A 16,159-nucleotide genomic window follows, 5' to 3' on the forward strand; every position below is an offset into this window, starting at 1 on the left:
TTTGAAGGAGGATCTTATTTTAAAACTTGTTGTACACATATAGTTTTATGAACTTGCTCATTTTGCATTCCATTGCAAAGGGGGCAGTGAAACCTGATGTGCTCTCCTTTCTCCCGTCATCTCGCGTTCAATTCTTTCAAGACATACGGATTAGCTCTCAGATTGTAGCCAAACATGCGATTAAATGTTTACAGGAATCCTTAGGTTATCAATTTACGTTTAAGTACAATGGGTTGTTCACTCAGGTTGCCTGGACACACTGGCAGCCATGCAAGAGCTGAAGATGGGTGTGGCCAGCACAGAGGAAGAAACCCAGGCCGTGATGAAGGTCTACTCCAAGGAAGACTACAGTGTGGTCAACCGCTTTGAGAGTAAGTGGGGTTTTAGTGCAGGATACATGGTAAATGATGTATGATGCAACACACTGAGAGATGCACACAGTTTGATGTTGTGATTATATCTAACCAGGCAAACATTCTACCTTTTTTAATTCAGAGCAGCTGAATGTGAATTACCTAAAATTCAGTTCAGATTACTTTAGCATCCTCATTAAACAACCAAAAGTGGATGAACAGCCTCACTGACCCCATGTGTGGTGCTGTAGGTCACGGTGGTGGTTGGGGCTACTCGGCTCACTCTGTGGAGGCCATCCGCTTCTGTGCCGATGCTGACATCCTGCTGGGTGGGCTGGGCCTGTTCGGTGGACGAGGGGAGTACACTGCCAAGATCAAGGTGAGCTGTCCTGTGAGACTTAAGCTTTTTTGTCATGGCTATACTTTCAGCAACAACAATGACACTTTGAACGTAGTTTATGTTGCTACAAATTGTTATGCAGGTAAAAAGTGGTCAAAAATGTGACTAATCAACATAAGCCTAGAATAATTGTATTGTAATTGATGAACTTCATAAAACAGATACTACTACCACTGGAGGATAATACTCTCAATGGATTAAGTTGGATCCTGGACTCAAATTACAGGTGTTTCAGTATGTTAACCCCGTCCTGTTGTTGTGCAGCTTTTTGAGCTGGGACCTGACGGGGGTGACCACGAGACAGACGGTGATCTGCTGGCAGAGACTGACGTGCTGGCCTATGACTGTGCTGCCAGGTAAAGTCAATGGATTCCTTCTGTTTCCCATCGATCTTATGGAATGACGTGATCTCCATATTTGTTAGACGCTAATGTTGGTCTCTTTTTTTTTTTTTTTAGGGAGAAATATGCCATGATGTTTGACGAGCCGGTGCTCCTGCAGCTTGGCTGGTGGTATGTGGCGTGGGCCCGGGTGTCTGGTCCCAGCAGCGACTGTGGGTCTCATGGACAGGCTACCATTACTACTGATGATGGGTAAAACTCATTTTATTATATAGAATATAAATCTTACAAGTGCTCCTTGTGTATCATTTAGTCACATCTTATCTTATGTAATGTTTGAATTTGAATGTTGTTCACAGACTTTTTTGTCTTTCCTTTAGTGTGGTCTTTCAGTTCAAAAGCTCTAAGAAGTCAAATAACGGTACAGATGTTAATGCAGGTCAAATACCTCAGCTTCTTTACAGGCAAGTACAATTCCTCCCGTTTTGTCAACAGTGATACAAGCTTAGTTCATCTACAGGCTTGTCAAGTCATTTTTCTTTTGTTGCTTTATACATCAGGCTTCCTTCAAATGATGGCAATGCATCTAAAGGGAAACAGCAGACCAGCGAACCAGTCCATATCCTGAAACGCTCATTTGCTCGTACAGTCTCAGTGGTGAGTACTGCCTCTGTGGTTTTAATAGTATGTTGCCTCCTCTGTTTCTTCCTGCCGAAGTGTGTTAACAGGTATTTTTCACAGCAGTGTGTGTGACTGTCTATCTCACTACAGGAGTGCTTTGAGTCTCTGCTGAGTATCCTTCACTGGAGCTGGACCACCTTGGTTTTGGGTGTGGAGGAGCTGCGAGGCCTGAAGGGCTTCCAGTACACAGCCACCCTGCTGGACCTGGAGAGACTGCGCTTTGTTGGCACGTGCTGCCTTCGACTGCTCAGGGTCTACATCTGTGAGATCTTCCCCATTGCTGGTAGGACCAGTGAGAACGTAACAGCACGTTAGTCATGAATATTTAATGGTTCATTCTTGATGAAAACCACAGTGCAAATTATTAGTTAATATTACTTGACTTGAAATTTGAATTACGAACAAGCAGAGACCAAGATTTTTCCTATTTAGTTATGAATGCCTTTTTGAATGAAATACAATTGTCATTGAAGTACATCAACCTTTATATACATTTTGGAATGAAATATTGTTAGTGTCATTTCATGTTTATATGTGTGTGGCCTGGAAAACATTAAAAACTCTTAGAGACTACGTTCAGGGCTTAAAGTTCTGGCAATGTGCCTGATTTCAGACCCAGAGATAAAAAAAAACAACTCATATTCAGCTTTCCAGGCTCGCACATATTTCTTGCTTAAATCCACGTAGATTGTGTTTGTTCTTCACAAATATTGAATTTCAGGAAGTTTTTATTTCAAAAAGTACATTTCAGTTGAACTCTTTGTTTAGATTGTAGCTTTTGATAAGATCTGACGTCCTTTTCTTTTTCTATGTTTTATTTGATTTCCAGCCAGCACCAAAGCTGTGGTGGAGGAGTCGAGCAAGCTGGCAGAGTGCGTGGGAAAGACACGCAGCCTGCTGAAGAAGATCTTGTCAGAAGGCATGGACAACTGCCTGACCAAGCTGGACAACGACCCCCAGGGCTACTTATCTCAGCCTTTAACCCTGCTGGAAGCTGTGCTGCAGGAGTGCCACAACACCTTCACTGCCTGCTTCCACTCTTTCTACCCAACCCCAGCTCTGCAGTGGGCTTGCCTCTGTGACCTGCTCAACTGCCTCGACCAGGTCAGTGACCGGAGACCGTGCCATTGTAGATTTCCAATACAATAGATACAATAGTTATAATAGAGTCAGTAAACAAAGAAAATCAGCAAATTTGAGAACCTGAAGCCAGTGAATGTTTGCCATTTTTTATTATTGTCGTAAGAAATGATTATCAAAATAGTTGATTCATCTCCCCAGACCAATTATTTAAGCTATAAAGATGATCAAGATCATCTCCTCAATCTGAATGTACATGTTGTTATATATTATTATTAGTAGTAGTGGTTTTATTTGTATTATTATTATTATTATTATTATTATTACGTTTGTGTTTGAAGTTTATTCTTATTCTTTTGGAGCTGTGTAACAAAAAGCAATTTCCCCCTGGGGATTATTAAAGTAATTCTGATTCTGATTCTGATTAAAACTCAGCAGGCACGCTGCTATACTGAACACTAGAAATAAAATTGAAGAGATGGTGAAATCAGAGATTCATTCCTGTCCTCCCTGTTTTTTAGGACATTGCTGAGGCCAACTTTCGCACATCCAGCAGCCGTCTGCTGGCGGCCGTAATGTCAGCTCTGTGCAACACTTCAGTAAAGCTGACATCCATCCTGCCCATTGCATATGACGGAGAAGTGCTGCTACGTTCACTGGTCAAGCAAGTCAGCACAGAGAATGACTCGGCCCTCGCTCACCGCTTCCCCCTGCTGGTGGCACACATGGAGAAACTAAGCCATGTGAGTTTTGGCTAGTGATATACTTCAAAATTGTGGACATTGGAAGTATTTGATAGATGGAGAACATGGCGGCATTTGATCATTACCACACCCCGCTCTCGTCTATAAAGGTAACTAGAGGTAACTATAAAGAGTAATATGTTTTGTATTTTGCTCCTTTAGACGGAGGAGAATCTGATGGGCATGACCAGCTTCAGGGAGGTGCTGGAGAAGATGCTGGTGATTGTAGTACTGCCAGTGAGGAAGAGTTTGAGGAAGGAGGTGGAGCTGTTCTCTCCACACCTGGTGTCCAACACCTGTGGTCTGCTGGCCTCTATCGTCTCCGAGCTCACTGCCTCTGCCCTGGGCTCCGAGGTACCCTTAACTCACACTGATACTCACATGCTCCCGCACAAACGCACACAGGAGGCATGTATGTAGGGTCACAGAGCTTGGCAAACACAGACCCAAGTCTAGTTTTGCTTACCTCATTTGTCTCCACCATTGCCCTCTCTCACATTCATTTTTCAAGCAGCTGCTCCAAATTGTGTTAAAGTTGAATCGTCACCGCACGAGTTGTAGATAGAATCGGTCAACAAGACTGCATGTCTTTCCTTATGTTTTTCTTCCCTTCTTCCTCATGCCACCTCCTTTCACTTAAAGCTCTATTGTCATCAAATTAACTTTTCAAAAGAACGAGTTGTGCTTGGAACAAGGTGTTTGTACTGTCGCTAAAAAAAACAGTAACAGCCAAGAGGGAGTTCGATTTGCTGAGTCATTAAGTGGGTGGGACACAGATGTCTGTGGCTCTCCCTCTTCATTTAATTATCGCCACTCTCTCTGTCCACACGCATACCCACGTACTGCAGTCAGGACTCTTAAGCTCTTGTCGCCATAGTTACCATCATTTGACGGCAGACCTTGACACCACTGTTTTTTTTTTTCCCCCCTGTCTGTTGTCAGGGAAACAACTCTTCCTCCCCAGATCACCTGAATAGGTCCTTCTGCATTTGTGACTGGTTCTCTGTAGCCAGAAGCCTGATTTAAAGGGCAATAGGCTGTATTACTTTACACACACCAAACATGAGATGTTATTATTAATTATTAATGTTATTAACAATATAGTTTTAGAGACCATCCAATTTCTATTTTTGTCTTTAAATGAAAGATATTGTTGACCTTCAGATTTACGTGATATCAATTACCTGTACAGCAATGTAATTGCTATTTTTATGCTTTGTCTCAATTTTGCCACCGGAGATGTGCATTCTCCCTTCTCGTCTTTTATGCAGAGGACGTAGAATGTGGTTTTTAATCAGGATTTCATTGTTTGCTAATACTTGCCCTAAAAATTTGGTATTCCTCCTCAAATGTGTTAATTGGGCCTATGTAGTTATGTTAGAGGTTGTATACGTTTGGCTGCATCTCTTATGGTGCCCTTCTTATTAGGTTGATGGGCTGAACTCGCTCCACTCTGTGAAAGCTTCTCCGAACCGTTTCACCAAAACGAGTCAGGGCCGGAGTTGGAATACAGGCAATGGCTCCCCGGATGCCATATGTCTGACAGTGGACAAACCAGGCGTTGTGCTGGTTGGCGTCTGTGTCTACGGAGGCGGGGGCATCCATGAGTATGAATTAGAGGTGCTGGCTGATGACGTAAGTGACTAGAGATCATTATCTGCTTGTATTTTATTATTATATGTTATGCCTTTTCTGGTGTTGCTCTACGTTTGCATCTTGCTATTTGTAATTTTTTTTTACAATTTTTGTTCCCTCGCCCTTCAGGCGCAGACGGAGCATCCAGGGGACTCAGCACACTCTCACAGGTGGACATCCCTTGAGCTGGTGAAGGGCACCTACAGCACTGATGATTCTCCCAGTGATATCGCTGAAATTCGCCTGGACAAGGCTGTGCCACTCAAGGCAAGATCTGAAGAAAATAATAAATGCACATGACTTGCTGTTGAGATAAACCTGTTGACATTGTTGACTTCATACAGTTGTGTGTTGGTTTTAGGTAAAATTTCTATAGTCTCTGATGAATTTATTCTGTTGCAGGAGGGAGTAAAGTATGCCGTCCGATTGCGAAACTACGGCAGTCGGACAGCCAATGGGGACGGAGGTATGACCACAGTGCAGTGCTCTGATAGCGTGTCCTTCACCTTCAGTACCTGCAGCTTGAGTAGCAATGGGACCAACCAGACCAGAGGACAGATCCCACAGATTCTCTACTACAGGTGAACACAAAGCCAGCATGCTGTAATAGCTCACCTCTGCAGTATTTGTCCTTCTGACTTGTTTTTCGCGTGGCTGCAGGAGTGAGTACGATGGTGATCTCCAGTCTCAGCTGCTGAGCAAAGCCAATGAAGAGGACAAGAACTGTAGCAGAGCTCTGTCTGTGGTCAGTGCAGTGGTCAGAGCTGCAAAGGACCTGCTTCACAGAGCTTTTGCTGTTGATGGTAAGCATAACAATCTTGGAATTGTATTAACAAAACAGCGGTAACTGCTGCAGGATCACTTTAAAATGAACAGATATGCTCCAAATTCAATTAATCTGTGTGCTTTATTATCTCCAGTGGATGATATTCCTGAGCTGTTAAGTTCCTCCAGCCTGTTCTCCATGCTCCTGCCTCTTATCCTGGCCTACATCGGCCCTGTGGCTGCGTCTGTGCCTAAGGTAGGAAGTCAAACCAGGATTGAAAGCCCTTCACTTTGAATCAATAACTTGTCTTTCTCTGATGTGGCATTGTAGTGACATGCCTCCTCTTCCTCGTCCAGGCTGCTGTTGAGGTCTTTGGACTTGTCCAGGAGCTGTTACCTGCTGTCTCTGCCCTCAACCAAAAATACGCTCCACCCACCTTCAATCCCAACCAGTCAACCGACAGCACGACTGGCAACCAGCCTGAACAGGGCCTGTCAGCTTGCACCACCTCCAACCACTACTCAGTAATTGAGAGTGACCACCCGTACAAACAAGCTGGCGTCACACAGTACAGGGTAATGTATCCATTAGCACGCTAACTGCTTAGCAAGTGAGTTACATCTGAAAAAGCAACAAAAATATCATTAAGTCTCAACTAATTTTTCTCTGTCTCACCTTGCCTCAGGTATCATTCCCAGACTGTGTCCACTGGACCACCATTGAGTTTGATCCACAGTGTGGCACTGCGCAGCCAGAGGATGTCCTACGCCTGCTCATCCCCAGCCGCACCCTCCACCTGTCCAGCCTGGGGGGCAAACCCTTGATCCATGATACCATCAACACCTGGACTGAGCTTAAGAAGTTCTCGGGCTCCACAGGCTGGCCCACCACTGTCCTCGTGCTGCCAGGTAACAGAGGACAAGTAGCTGAACATTTATTTACAGTGGACGCTAAGTCATAGTTGTGCAACAAAGAAAGTGTTTGTCTTCATTAAATTCATTCATTTAAGATCATTAAATGGTAGCCTAGCATGTATTGTATGACCTGCCTGGGATGATGTGCTACATACGTTCAAGGGGAAACTGAGGGCAGAAAATTCTCATGTTGCCTGTACTGAGTTGACTAAAAATCCATGAAAGGCAGCCTCTGTTCTATGCAATAAAAGCAGTCAAACCTGTTAAGCAAATGCATAACGGTGTTAACTGTGACACCACCTGCAATGTTTATGATAAATAAATATTATGGATATCATAAATAAGAGGGGGGTGAGCAGTGAATACCATTCTAAACCAGACTTTGTTAATCTTAATTCTCATATGTGCTTTAATCTCTCCTAATTATGCTTTACTGAGCCACCTGCCACAGCAGGCAGCCTCTAGTTGATCAGAGATTAACCGCAGAACTCAGCCCACCTGTCTCTTTTTTTAATCTTATATTCTTTGTCTTCTTTTCTGTCAGGAAATGAAGTTCTCTTCTCACTGGAAACAGCGTCGGACTACGTGAAAGATGAAAAGGCCTGCTTTTATGGCTTTAAGTGCGTGGCTGTGGGATATGAGTTCAGCCCTGGTCCTGATGAGGTGCAGTACTCTCATATTCCTCTTTCAGTTGTGTAGTGGGCTGGTCTTCCATCCTTCTTTATAAATTGTGTCTGAGAAAGACTTTGCTGAATTCTGTGTGTTTGTACATCGGTCCAGGCAGAGAAAATGTTGAATGTTACAATGCCTTCCTGACAAAGCATTATGGACATTTCAGGGCACCATCCTGCTTGAGAAAGAGTTAGCCTACCTGGGAAGTGTATGTGCTGCAGCTCTGATGAAGAAAGATCTGGCTCTCCCTATAGGTATGGAAAACAGTGGATGTAAGAACCTGGTTTTATATTAATCCCTGATGCAAGTTTTGTGCGACTGCTGGGAGCAAATCAGTGTTGAGCAAATCATTCATCTATTATTCTAATCTTTTTTTTAAATTTGAGGTAATGAATTGGAGGAGGATCTTGAAATTCTTGAGGAAGCATCTCTCCAGGTATGTCATTTCTTAAATTCTTTCAGACTTATTGCAGTCATGTTAGGATTTTATATCTCCTCAGCACTCTTCTTTGCTTGATTTTTATTTGCTTTGACCTCACCCAGGTTTGTAAGTCCCACTCAGGGATCCTGGGGAAAGGTCTGGCTTTGTCTCACTCCCCCACCATCCTGGAGGCCCTGGAGGGAAATCTGCCCCTGCACCTCCAAACCAATGAGCACTCTTTCCTTGAGGACTTCATCACCTGTGTACAGACTTCAAGTGGAGGACGACTGGCCAGGTAATGTTTGTGGAGGCTGCCAGTCTTGACAAGCGCAAAATATGAACTGTGCATTTTCCATTTTGAAATATGTGTTTGTGGTAATTTCAGTTCTAGCCCTCCAATTTACCTTGTACCCTGCCTTTCTCCATCTGTTCCTTTCTTCCATCCAGGTGGCTGCAGCCAGACTCTTATGCAGACCCCCAGAAGACATCTCTGATCCTGAACAAAGATGACATACGCTGTGGATGGCCAGCTACCGTGGTCGTACAGACCAAAGACCAGTATGGAGATGTGGTGCATGTTCCTAACATGAAGGTCAGGATGATTGCTTTGGCTTTTCTGCTTCCAAAAGATAAATATTTTATAGAATAGAAATGAGAAATCTCTAACGTTATTCTTCCAATGTCACACATCTCTGACTTGTATTTCCTGTCTGCCACATGTTCAGGTGGAGGTGAAGGCTGTACCTGTTTCACAGAAGAAGTCGATGCAGCCTGACAACGTGAAGAAGCTGCAGCGGCTACCAGGAAGCTCCTCGCCCTCGTCTTCTGGCCCTGACCTAACCTTTGGAGGTTTGCCGATGCCCAAGCTGGAGGCCACGTACGAGCCCATGATTGTGAAAGAGGCTCGATACATCGCCATTACCATGATGAAGGTCAGCCTCTTGTGACTGGCTCATAACTCACTCTCAAACCCGTTTACTTTTAAAAGGCTGCAGATGTCCCACAAGGGGGAGCTGTTTGGCCTTTGTCACAGCCGTTGATTACACGCCCTTACAGGAAATGCAGTTTAGACCTGCAGATGAAGACATGTCAGTGATGCCACATTTTTTACCACATTGATGGTTTTACTCAGTCAATTTCTTTCTTCTTTCCTCCTCTTTTTCCATGAAGGTTAATTTTATATGAATAACAAGTGTTTAATGTGAAACTACAGAGAGGTAACATAGAGGAAGCAACACAAAATAAAACACAATACATAAAGTAATCAAATCCAGCAAAGTGATTCATGTAAAAACTTTATTCACAGAGTTTCACAGGACTGAGATAAATATAATACATCTGTTGATAAGTCCAGTTTTGATTAAGGGAACATCAGAATTGTTACTTTGTCCGTAAATATTATGGTAGAGCAGCATTTTCTTTGTACTTATCTTCATAATTTGTCTTTTTAGGCATATGAAAACTACTCATTTGAAGAGCTGCGCTTTGCTTCCCCCACCCCAAAGAGGTATGTGAAGCAATGCGGGAGTAAAACACATTTTCCAATGAGATGCAGTCAATTTATTGATCATTTCCCACACAGACCCAGTGAGAACATGCTGATTCGAGCCAACACTGATGGAACCTACAGCGCCAACTGGACTCCAGGAGCAGTGGGCCTCTATACAATCCACGTCACCATTGATGGCATTGAAATAGGTACATCCACGTAAACGTCTGTTAGAACAGCCTCTGATGTGTTAAGTGAATAAAACGTATGCTCAGACGACCATCACCAATACTCTAACCATAAGTGATATAATGTAATGCTTCCGCTAGAGAGCCTTCAGTATTGGCAGTGAACTACCGTCTTATATAAGTTTGAGCTGTAAAAGGTCTTTTCTCTCAGATGCTGGTTTGGAGGTAGAAGTCAAAGACCCTCCCAAAGGCATGATACCACCTGGCACTCAGATGGTCAAACCAAAGGCTGAACCTCAGCCTAGCAAGGTGAGCTTTTCCTTTTGATAAACCAACAGGGGCATGAACATGCACAGAAACACACCTACGAACTGCTTGCATGAATGCAATCACCAATCAAATAAAAGCCAGCCGAGGCCAGAAACAACAACTTGTGTGCCTGTCAACACGGATCTGCAACTTTAATCGCTGTAACTAAACTCCTACCTTAAAAGTCATATTTTTATATGAACACTGAAACTAGGAACCCCACCTCTGCACAGCTTTAGCTGTTTTCACCTCCTTGTTTTGGTTTGCTGGTCTGACAAACAAAACAAACGTCGGTCCATTGAAAGCAATGAGCACAAAACTGTAAGCCATTTTTCCTGGGCAAGATGATGAAGGTCCAGAATATATGAGTAAAGGAATTCAGACATTTAGTGAGGCAAAGAGAGGCAGATATTTTTATCAGCAGACAAAACAAAGACTACCAGACTTGGACCTCCTTCACATTCATTAGGATGACGAGGATTTCAGTGTGACGTTGCTTTACTTTGTTGAATGTGCAAATAAGCGACTACTTGCTAATACGTTGCACATAATATCATGATGTCCTATTCTGTATTAAGGCTGATCCAAGTGAGTTTGTTATCAAGTGTTTTTTGCAGCTTAGTAGCCAGAAAGTCACTTGATGTAGATTTATTATGGTTACTCACAGTACTCAGGTTATACTGTGAATGTGGACATACTGACTGCTGGTACTGTCTCATAGCCTTGTCATCTATTCATGCTTCAGTTATTGATTATTACTCATATTTTGGCAAATAAGTTATAACAAGAGCAATTGGAAATTACTTCAAATGCAGATATTGCATAAAACAGATTTTTGGCATGTCGAGATCATCATCATTTTGTGAACCTTGTCGTACTTTGATCTTACAATACCTAATGGGGAAACAAGCAAAAGTATGCACCATAAATCAGCACTGTGTATCTTCCCTGGGAACAAGATGAGGAAAGCAGGATTAAAACAAACTTAATCTGACGGGCGCTGCTGGAAATAAAGCTCCTAGTTTCCTCATCTTCTGCTGTTTCTATGCGTGTACTTGGAAGCAGGCTCTGTGTGGGTAAATGCATGCAATCTCCCACCGTCAACTTGTGGAGCTTCCTCTTCTCCTCCTGCCGCACCTCTTGACTTTTTTTCCTTTCTATTCTTTGCTCCTGCCGCTCACAGTCTCCATCTCCCCTCTGCTTCTCTCAGGTCCGCAAATTTGTGTCCAAGGACAGCGCAGGCCTGCGTGTGCGTAGTCACCCCTCCCTGCAGAGCGAACAGATAGGCATAGTGCATGTCAATGGCACCATCACTTTCATTGACGAGGTAATTGACAGGCAGAATATAAATAATGCTGCATAAGTATACTAGCTGGAGCACTATCCACTTTTATTCTATTTCCTTGTCTTTTCTTAAAATCAGTAAGGATAGAATAAATACTGTAATTCTTTTTTTTTTTTTGTCAAGATTAATAATTTGAAGTAGTTTTCCTCTTTGGTGGCTTCTATGTATTATGTGTTATTACCTCTATAGAATTATTACTACTTTCTTAATTTGGCTTATTAATTTGTTGCTCTTACTTTGATTTGCTTCATACTCTTGCAAGGCACTCTGAGGCTTCATGAAAGGCTTGAACGCCAGCACCATAAATTCAGAGGATGTGATGTATTAAGTCCAGAATTAAAATTGAGGCACTCAAAGCATTTACGTAACGATAACACTGTAATGCAAGACATATTAAGTATGTATTTGAGAGTCCTGCACAATATCTGCGCTCCACCTTTTGGTAACAGCACTAGTGACATTTCCTACATGTCTAACCTGGGCTTGCTCAATCTGTTGTCCTCTAATTTGATGTGAGACTTTCCTGCAGCCTCAGAAGTGTTGTTTGTGTGTGTGTGTGTGTGTGTGTGTGAGTGAGGGCGCTGTCCATCCTGTTTCCATAGTAACAGGACGACATGGCTCTGCTCTGTTGCTTGTTTTCCCGTAGATCCACAATGATGATGGTGTGTGGCTCAGGCTCAATGATGAAACAGTAAAGAAGTATGTTCCCAGCATGAATGGGTACACTGAAGCCTGGTGCCTCTCTTTTAACCAGCACCTGGGCAGGAGCCTACTGGTCCCCGCCGACGTAAGTAGAAGAAGGCCCGCTGAGCAGTCTGTCTCAGAATGATAATGACAGAGGCTTCTGCGCTGTTCGTTTGGGGGAAAAGCTCAGAGATCATCCTTGTTGTTTAACGCTAATGGTTTTTCAATGACTGTAGTGTTTGGCACCCAGTCCCCAAATGTACTCGAAGCATGGTAAATGGAGAACTTCATCAGAGTATAACTGCTGGGGCGTTCTCTTGCATGAAACATCTATTTGAGCAACACTTGACTATGAAACTTTGACTAACACACTGCAAAGGAACAGCAGCTGGGAGCATGCATGCATTAACTCATGTTTGAAGGCAAAAAGTTTACCATAACGTTGCCATCGTGTTTAGTTGGACACCACACTTGTAAATGGTCACATGCCTAGGTAGTATATGTTTAGTGCCAGTGAACCCCAATGCAGGAATTGCCAGACAGTAAAAAAAAAAAGTTAGTAAAGGAGCAATTTCATCTTGTGGTGAAGCTGGTTAGTCTCCACTGTTCAGTCTTCTCTACCTCATTGCCTCTGACTCACAATTCATGAACACTTGCACACCACAGCATGTGATAACGAGGGTTTCGCTCACATTTTGCTCCATGCCACAAAAACCGCCTTTAATTTGCAACTGAATCAAATAAGGAATGCGACGGGGTATCATTTAAGACAGTAACAGGAAAATACCTGTTAATATCCAGGTGGTTTTTTTGTCATGAAGCAGTCACTGGTCTGCAGAAAGTTTCTGCATCGGAAATTGTACCTCTACTGCTTTACAATTCCACCTGTGCATTGGGATGCTTTAGGTGCTAGGTGGCTTCCATGTAAGGTCTCTGTCTGAACAGCATGACACATCATCCAAGTGGGGAATTTTTTTGGAAGTTTCTTCTTTATATGCATTTCATTTGGTCATGGATTTGGAAATAATGACCCTGTGGTGTTTGGAGTTCTGCCCCTTGCTACTGGGTTTTGTATCTTTTTTATGCTATTGATCCTATAATTATTGTAAAGTGTTCAAACATTTGACTGGCCTCGCGGCCCCTTTTATCAGTGCTCCACGATTTCACCAACCGGCCTATCTGACACCAGCCAGATTCTGTCGTCTCTTCTTCACCTTCTCAAATAACCTCTGACGCTGCAAACTCCAGAGGAGCCAAGCCAAAAACCTTTTTTTTTTTTTCTTCCAAAAAAATACACGGTCGTCTTCCCCCACCTTTTTTTTTCTCTCCTCTTTCGAGTCGTCCACTGTTTCTTGACTGTCTTACGATCTGTTGCTCAGAATGTCTTTAACGCTAGCCAAGGAGTCAGGGATATCGGCTTTTTGTCGTGGACCCCATTAACTATATTCCCGCCACAGGTGAGTTGTATAAAGAGGAGATAATCAGCCTGACTGCCCCATAGCTTATCATCTATCTGTTACTCCACTTGTCCTCTTGAACCCCTTGTGACTGTGAAGTCCCCCCACAGTGTTACAGTCAGACATAAGAGGTCGAACCACAGTTGCATGGTTGTCTGTTTTGTTTCATTTTGACGATAGAGTGATGAAACAGTACGTCAGCGGCTAATGTCCCACAGACTCCTACAGAGGTCACATTTGGGATTTTTTTGAAGTAACTGTTCAAGCTCGTATGTTGCATGGGGTTGAAGATACTAATGTCCAGTCTGTTGCATGAGGTCTTGTTTGAAAGACTTGTTATATACATTCCTGTATCCCTGTCTGTCATAGCATGCCTCCCTTTAGACTGTGAAAATAAGCTTAATTTGAGTAGGTCCATTGTCTTTTGGTCATTTAACTGCATCATTACAATATTGAATGGAATGTTAAATTTTGACGCTGTATCTGCTGCAAGTCTTGGATCTTCAGTTATATTGAAACTTTAAAACTGTGTGTACAGTAAATGCTTTTTTAAATACCAGGTTAGGAATATCACGCACTGCCGATGGAAGTCTAGAAAAGGTTTTAGTTATCCATGTCATGTGATATCTAGTAATTGTAAAACAAAAGTATCTCATCTGAGCGTGACAGTCTTTCAAAGTAGTTTTAAAGGAATAGTTTGACATTTTGGGAACTTGCCTATTTGCGTTCTGCCAGTATTTAGACAAGCTTGACAAATATCTGTCCAGTTAATATGATGCTACGCTTTGCAGCTTAGCATAAAGACCGGAAACAGGGCCAGACAGCTGCCCTGACCCTGTTCTGTAACAAAATCCACCTACCAGCACCTCTAAAGTTCAATAAATAACACATATATATCTGGTTTGTTTAATCCACACAAAAACTGAAGTGTAAAAAGTCGTGGTTTTATGGGGGTTATGTGCTGGACTATTTATTTACCGCGTATTGACAAAATTCCTGGAATTTGCTTCCAGCCAAGAAATGGATCCACTCATGACCCCCACGTAAAACTGCACCATGTAATTTTTACACTTAAGTTCATGTACGGATTAAATAACCAAGTTACAACAGGCTTCAGATTCTAGTCTTTGCCATAAACTGTATAAAAGAGGCGAATGTAGCTTCAGCGTCTCAAAAGTGAAGCAAAAGTGCCTTAAACCTTCTTTCTAATGGCCATAGACTTCCAATTGTGTGGGAGTCTATGAGAAAATGACAACAATTCTCACTTCATTTATTACCTCAGTTAACATTTTCCTACTGAGTTAATGGTCTCAACTTTCAAGTCTTTGTCAATACAGCATGATGTTCGTTTTGTAAATTATGGTCCCATTTAGAGTAAAATCAAAGATAAAGCAGGATAAGCTTAAGGGCAGGACGACCACGTGACCTACCAATCAGATGTGGAGGTCTTCGCCAAATGAGTGTCACTTCTGGTTCTGAAATCAGAAGACGGCGACGCCCCAAAATGCCAAACTCAAGGCCTCAAAATGCCAGTCCACAACCCAGTGGGTGACGTCATGGTGACTAAGTCCACTTCTTATATATAGTTTGCGATCTGTGCTGAGTTAAGGTAACTGGCTGCTGGCTGTAGCTTCATATTTAATGGACATAAATGAGAGACGTGTAGGTGCTCTTGACGTCTAACTGCTCCATCTGAGAAACATGTAACTTATAATTTTATTTGCACTGGGTATGTTGGCTGAGTACACATACTATTTTAACGACTCCTTGTTAGACTGCTAACAGTGGCTCTTCACCATAACATTTCAGGACTCAGTAGTCTGAACCTTATCCTAATCGTCTACAGTTTTTCAGCCTGTCGTTGTGTTGCTCTGCTTTGGCTCTAATCCATGCTCTTACCTCTTACAGGAGGTCAGGGGCCAGTCGGAGGAGAACGTTAAGGAGGTGAGCAGCTGCCCTTCCCACGAGGCCCCCATTCGGGTGCAGAACAGGGCAGGGCAGGGCGGCGGCCCGGGGCTTTATAAGGTAGTGAAGACCGGCCCCTCTGGTCACAACATCAGAAGCTGCCCAAACCTTAGGGGTATCCCCATTGGAATGTTAGTTCTTGGCAACAAGGTCAAGGCCATAGGCGAGGTACGCACTCACCCCAAATAATGCAATGTGTTTTTTGTGGCTGGAGTTGAATAAATCAGTCTGTTTACATCATGTAATGTAATATAGCGTATGTCAGTAGATTTTGGCCTTAATTCTCAGAAGTTAGAGTTCCCTCCTTTTTTCCTAAACTGAATTAACTTTGAATGCATAAGATGTAATCTCTCTTTCTAACGGGAATACATCAGGTCTTTCTGGGTGTGGGTGTGTGATTTGTATCTTTCCACTCGTTATCAACTCCTGTGGCTGCAATTTTTTCGCGTGCTTCCTTCCTGACTTACTAATTCCAGTTTTACAAATCCATTGCAGTTTCAGGGCGTCATATTCAGTCTGATCACAAAATGCTGGAGCCTTCCTGTGCCTTGACTGTGTCTTTCTTGCACTTTTAACAATCCTGTCAATAACTTGGTACTTTCTAAATTGTCTTTGGCCTGGTGATGAGTGGAGCCTCCCCTCTTTTGGATATGAGCCGTCATTGGCTGCTGTGGTGTGTCATGCTGTTCAATAGTTTCCTCTCTGAGCCTGTACTG

At 42.9% G+C, this 16,159-nt stretch overlaps 1 protein-coding gene across 1 annotated transcript in view; it reads left to right on the forward strand.

The window, feature by feature from the left end:
* Positions 1 to 16,159, forward strand: part of mycbp2 (MYC binding protein 2) — a 62,641-nt gene that overhangs the window by 26,400 nt on the left and 20,082 nt on the right. Inside the window, exons 24-51 of the mRNA XM_070838266.1 lie at positions 246 to 371; positions 605 to 732; positions 1,018 to 1,109; positions 1,212 to 1,346; positions 1,475 to 1,558; positions 1,655 to 1,751; positions 1,866 to 2,058; positions 2,605 to 2,879; positions 3,377 to 3,598; positions 3,761 to 3,952; positions 5,027 to 5,233; positions 5,363 to 5,500; positions 5,636 to 5,814; positions 5,894 to 6,036; positions 6,154 to 6,254; positions 6,356 to 6,574; positions 6,685 to 6,907; positions 7,458 to 7,576; positions 7,752 to 7,839; positions 7,972 to 8,021; positions 8,129 to 8,301; positions 8,454 to 8,598; positions 8,732 to 8,938; positions 9,458 to 9,513; positions 9,589 to 9,704; positions 9,895 to 9,992; positions 11,203 to 11,319; positions 11,984 to 12,124. Coding sequence (XP_070694367.1) covers positions 246 to 371; positions 605 to 732; positions 1,018 to 1,109; positions 1,212 to 1,346; positions 1,475 to 1,558; positions 1,655 to 1,751; positions 1,866 to 2,058; positions 2,605 to 2,879; positions 3,377 to 3,598; positions 3,761 to 3,952; positions 5,027 to 5,233; positions 5,363 to 5,500; positions 5,636 to 5,814; positions 5,894 to 6,036; positions 6,154 to 6,254; positions 6,356 to 6,574; positions 6,685 to 6,907; positions 7,458 to 7,576; positions 7,752 to 7,839; positions 7,972 to 8,021; positions 8,129 to 8,301; positions 8,454 to 8,598; positions 8,732 to 8,938; positions 9,458 to 9,513; positions 9,589 to 9,704; positions 9,895 to 9,992; positions 11,203 to 11,319; positions 11,984 to 12,124 — 4,064 coding nt within the window. The remainder of the gene's footprint in view (positions 1 to 245; positions 372 to 604; positions 733 to 1,017; positions 1,110 to 1,211; positions 1,347 to 1,474; positions 1,559 to 1,654; positions 1,752 to 1,865; positions 2,059 to 2,604; positions 2,880 to 3,376; positions 3,599 to 3,760; positions 3,953 to 5,026; positions 5,234 to 5,362; positions 5,501 to 5,635; positions 5,815 to 5,893; positions 6,037 to 6,153; positions 6,255 to 6,355; positions 6,575 to 6,684; positions 6,908 to 7,457; positions 7,577 to 7,751; positions 7,840 to 7,971; positions 8,022 to 8,128; positions 8,302 to 8,453; positions 8,599 to 8,731; positions 8,939 to 9,457; positions 9,514 to 9,588; positions 9,705 to 9,894; positions 9,993 to 11,202; positions 11,320 to 11,983; positions 12,125 to 16,159) is intronic.

This window comes from Pempheris klunzingeri, chromosome 10 (assembly GCF_042242105.1).
Source record: "Pempheris klunzingeri isolate RE-2024b chromosome 10, fPemKlu1.hap1, whole genome shotgun sequence".
NCBI classification, from domain to species: Eukaryota; Metazoa; Chordata; class Actinopteri; order Acropomatiformes; family Pempheridae; genus Pempheris; species Pempheris klunzingeri.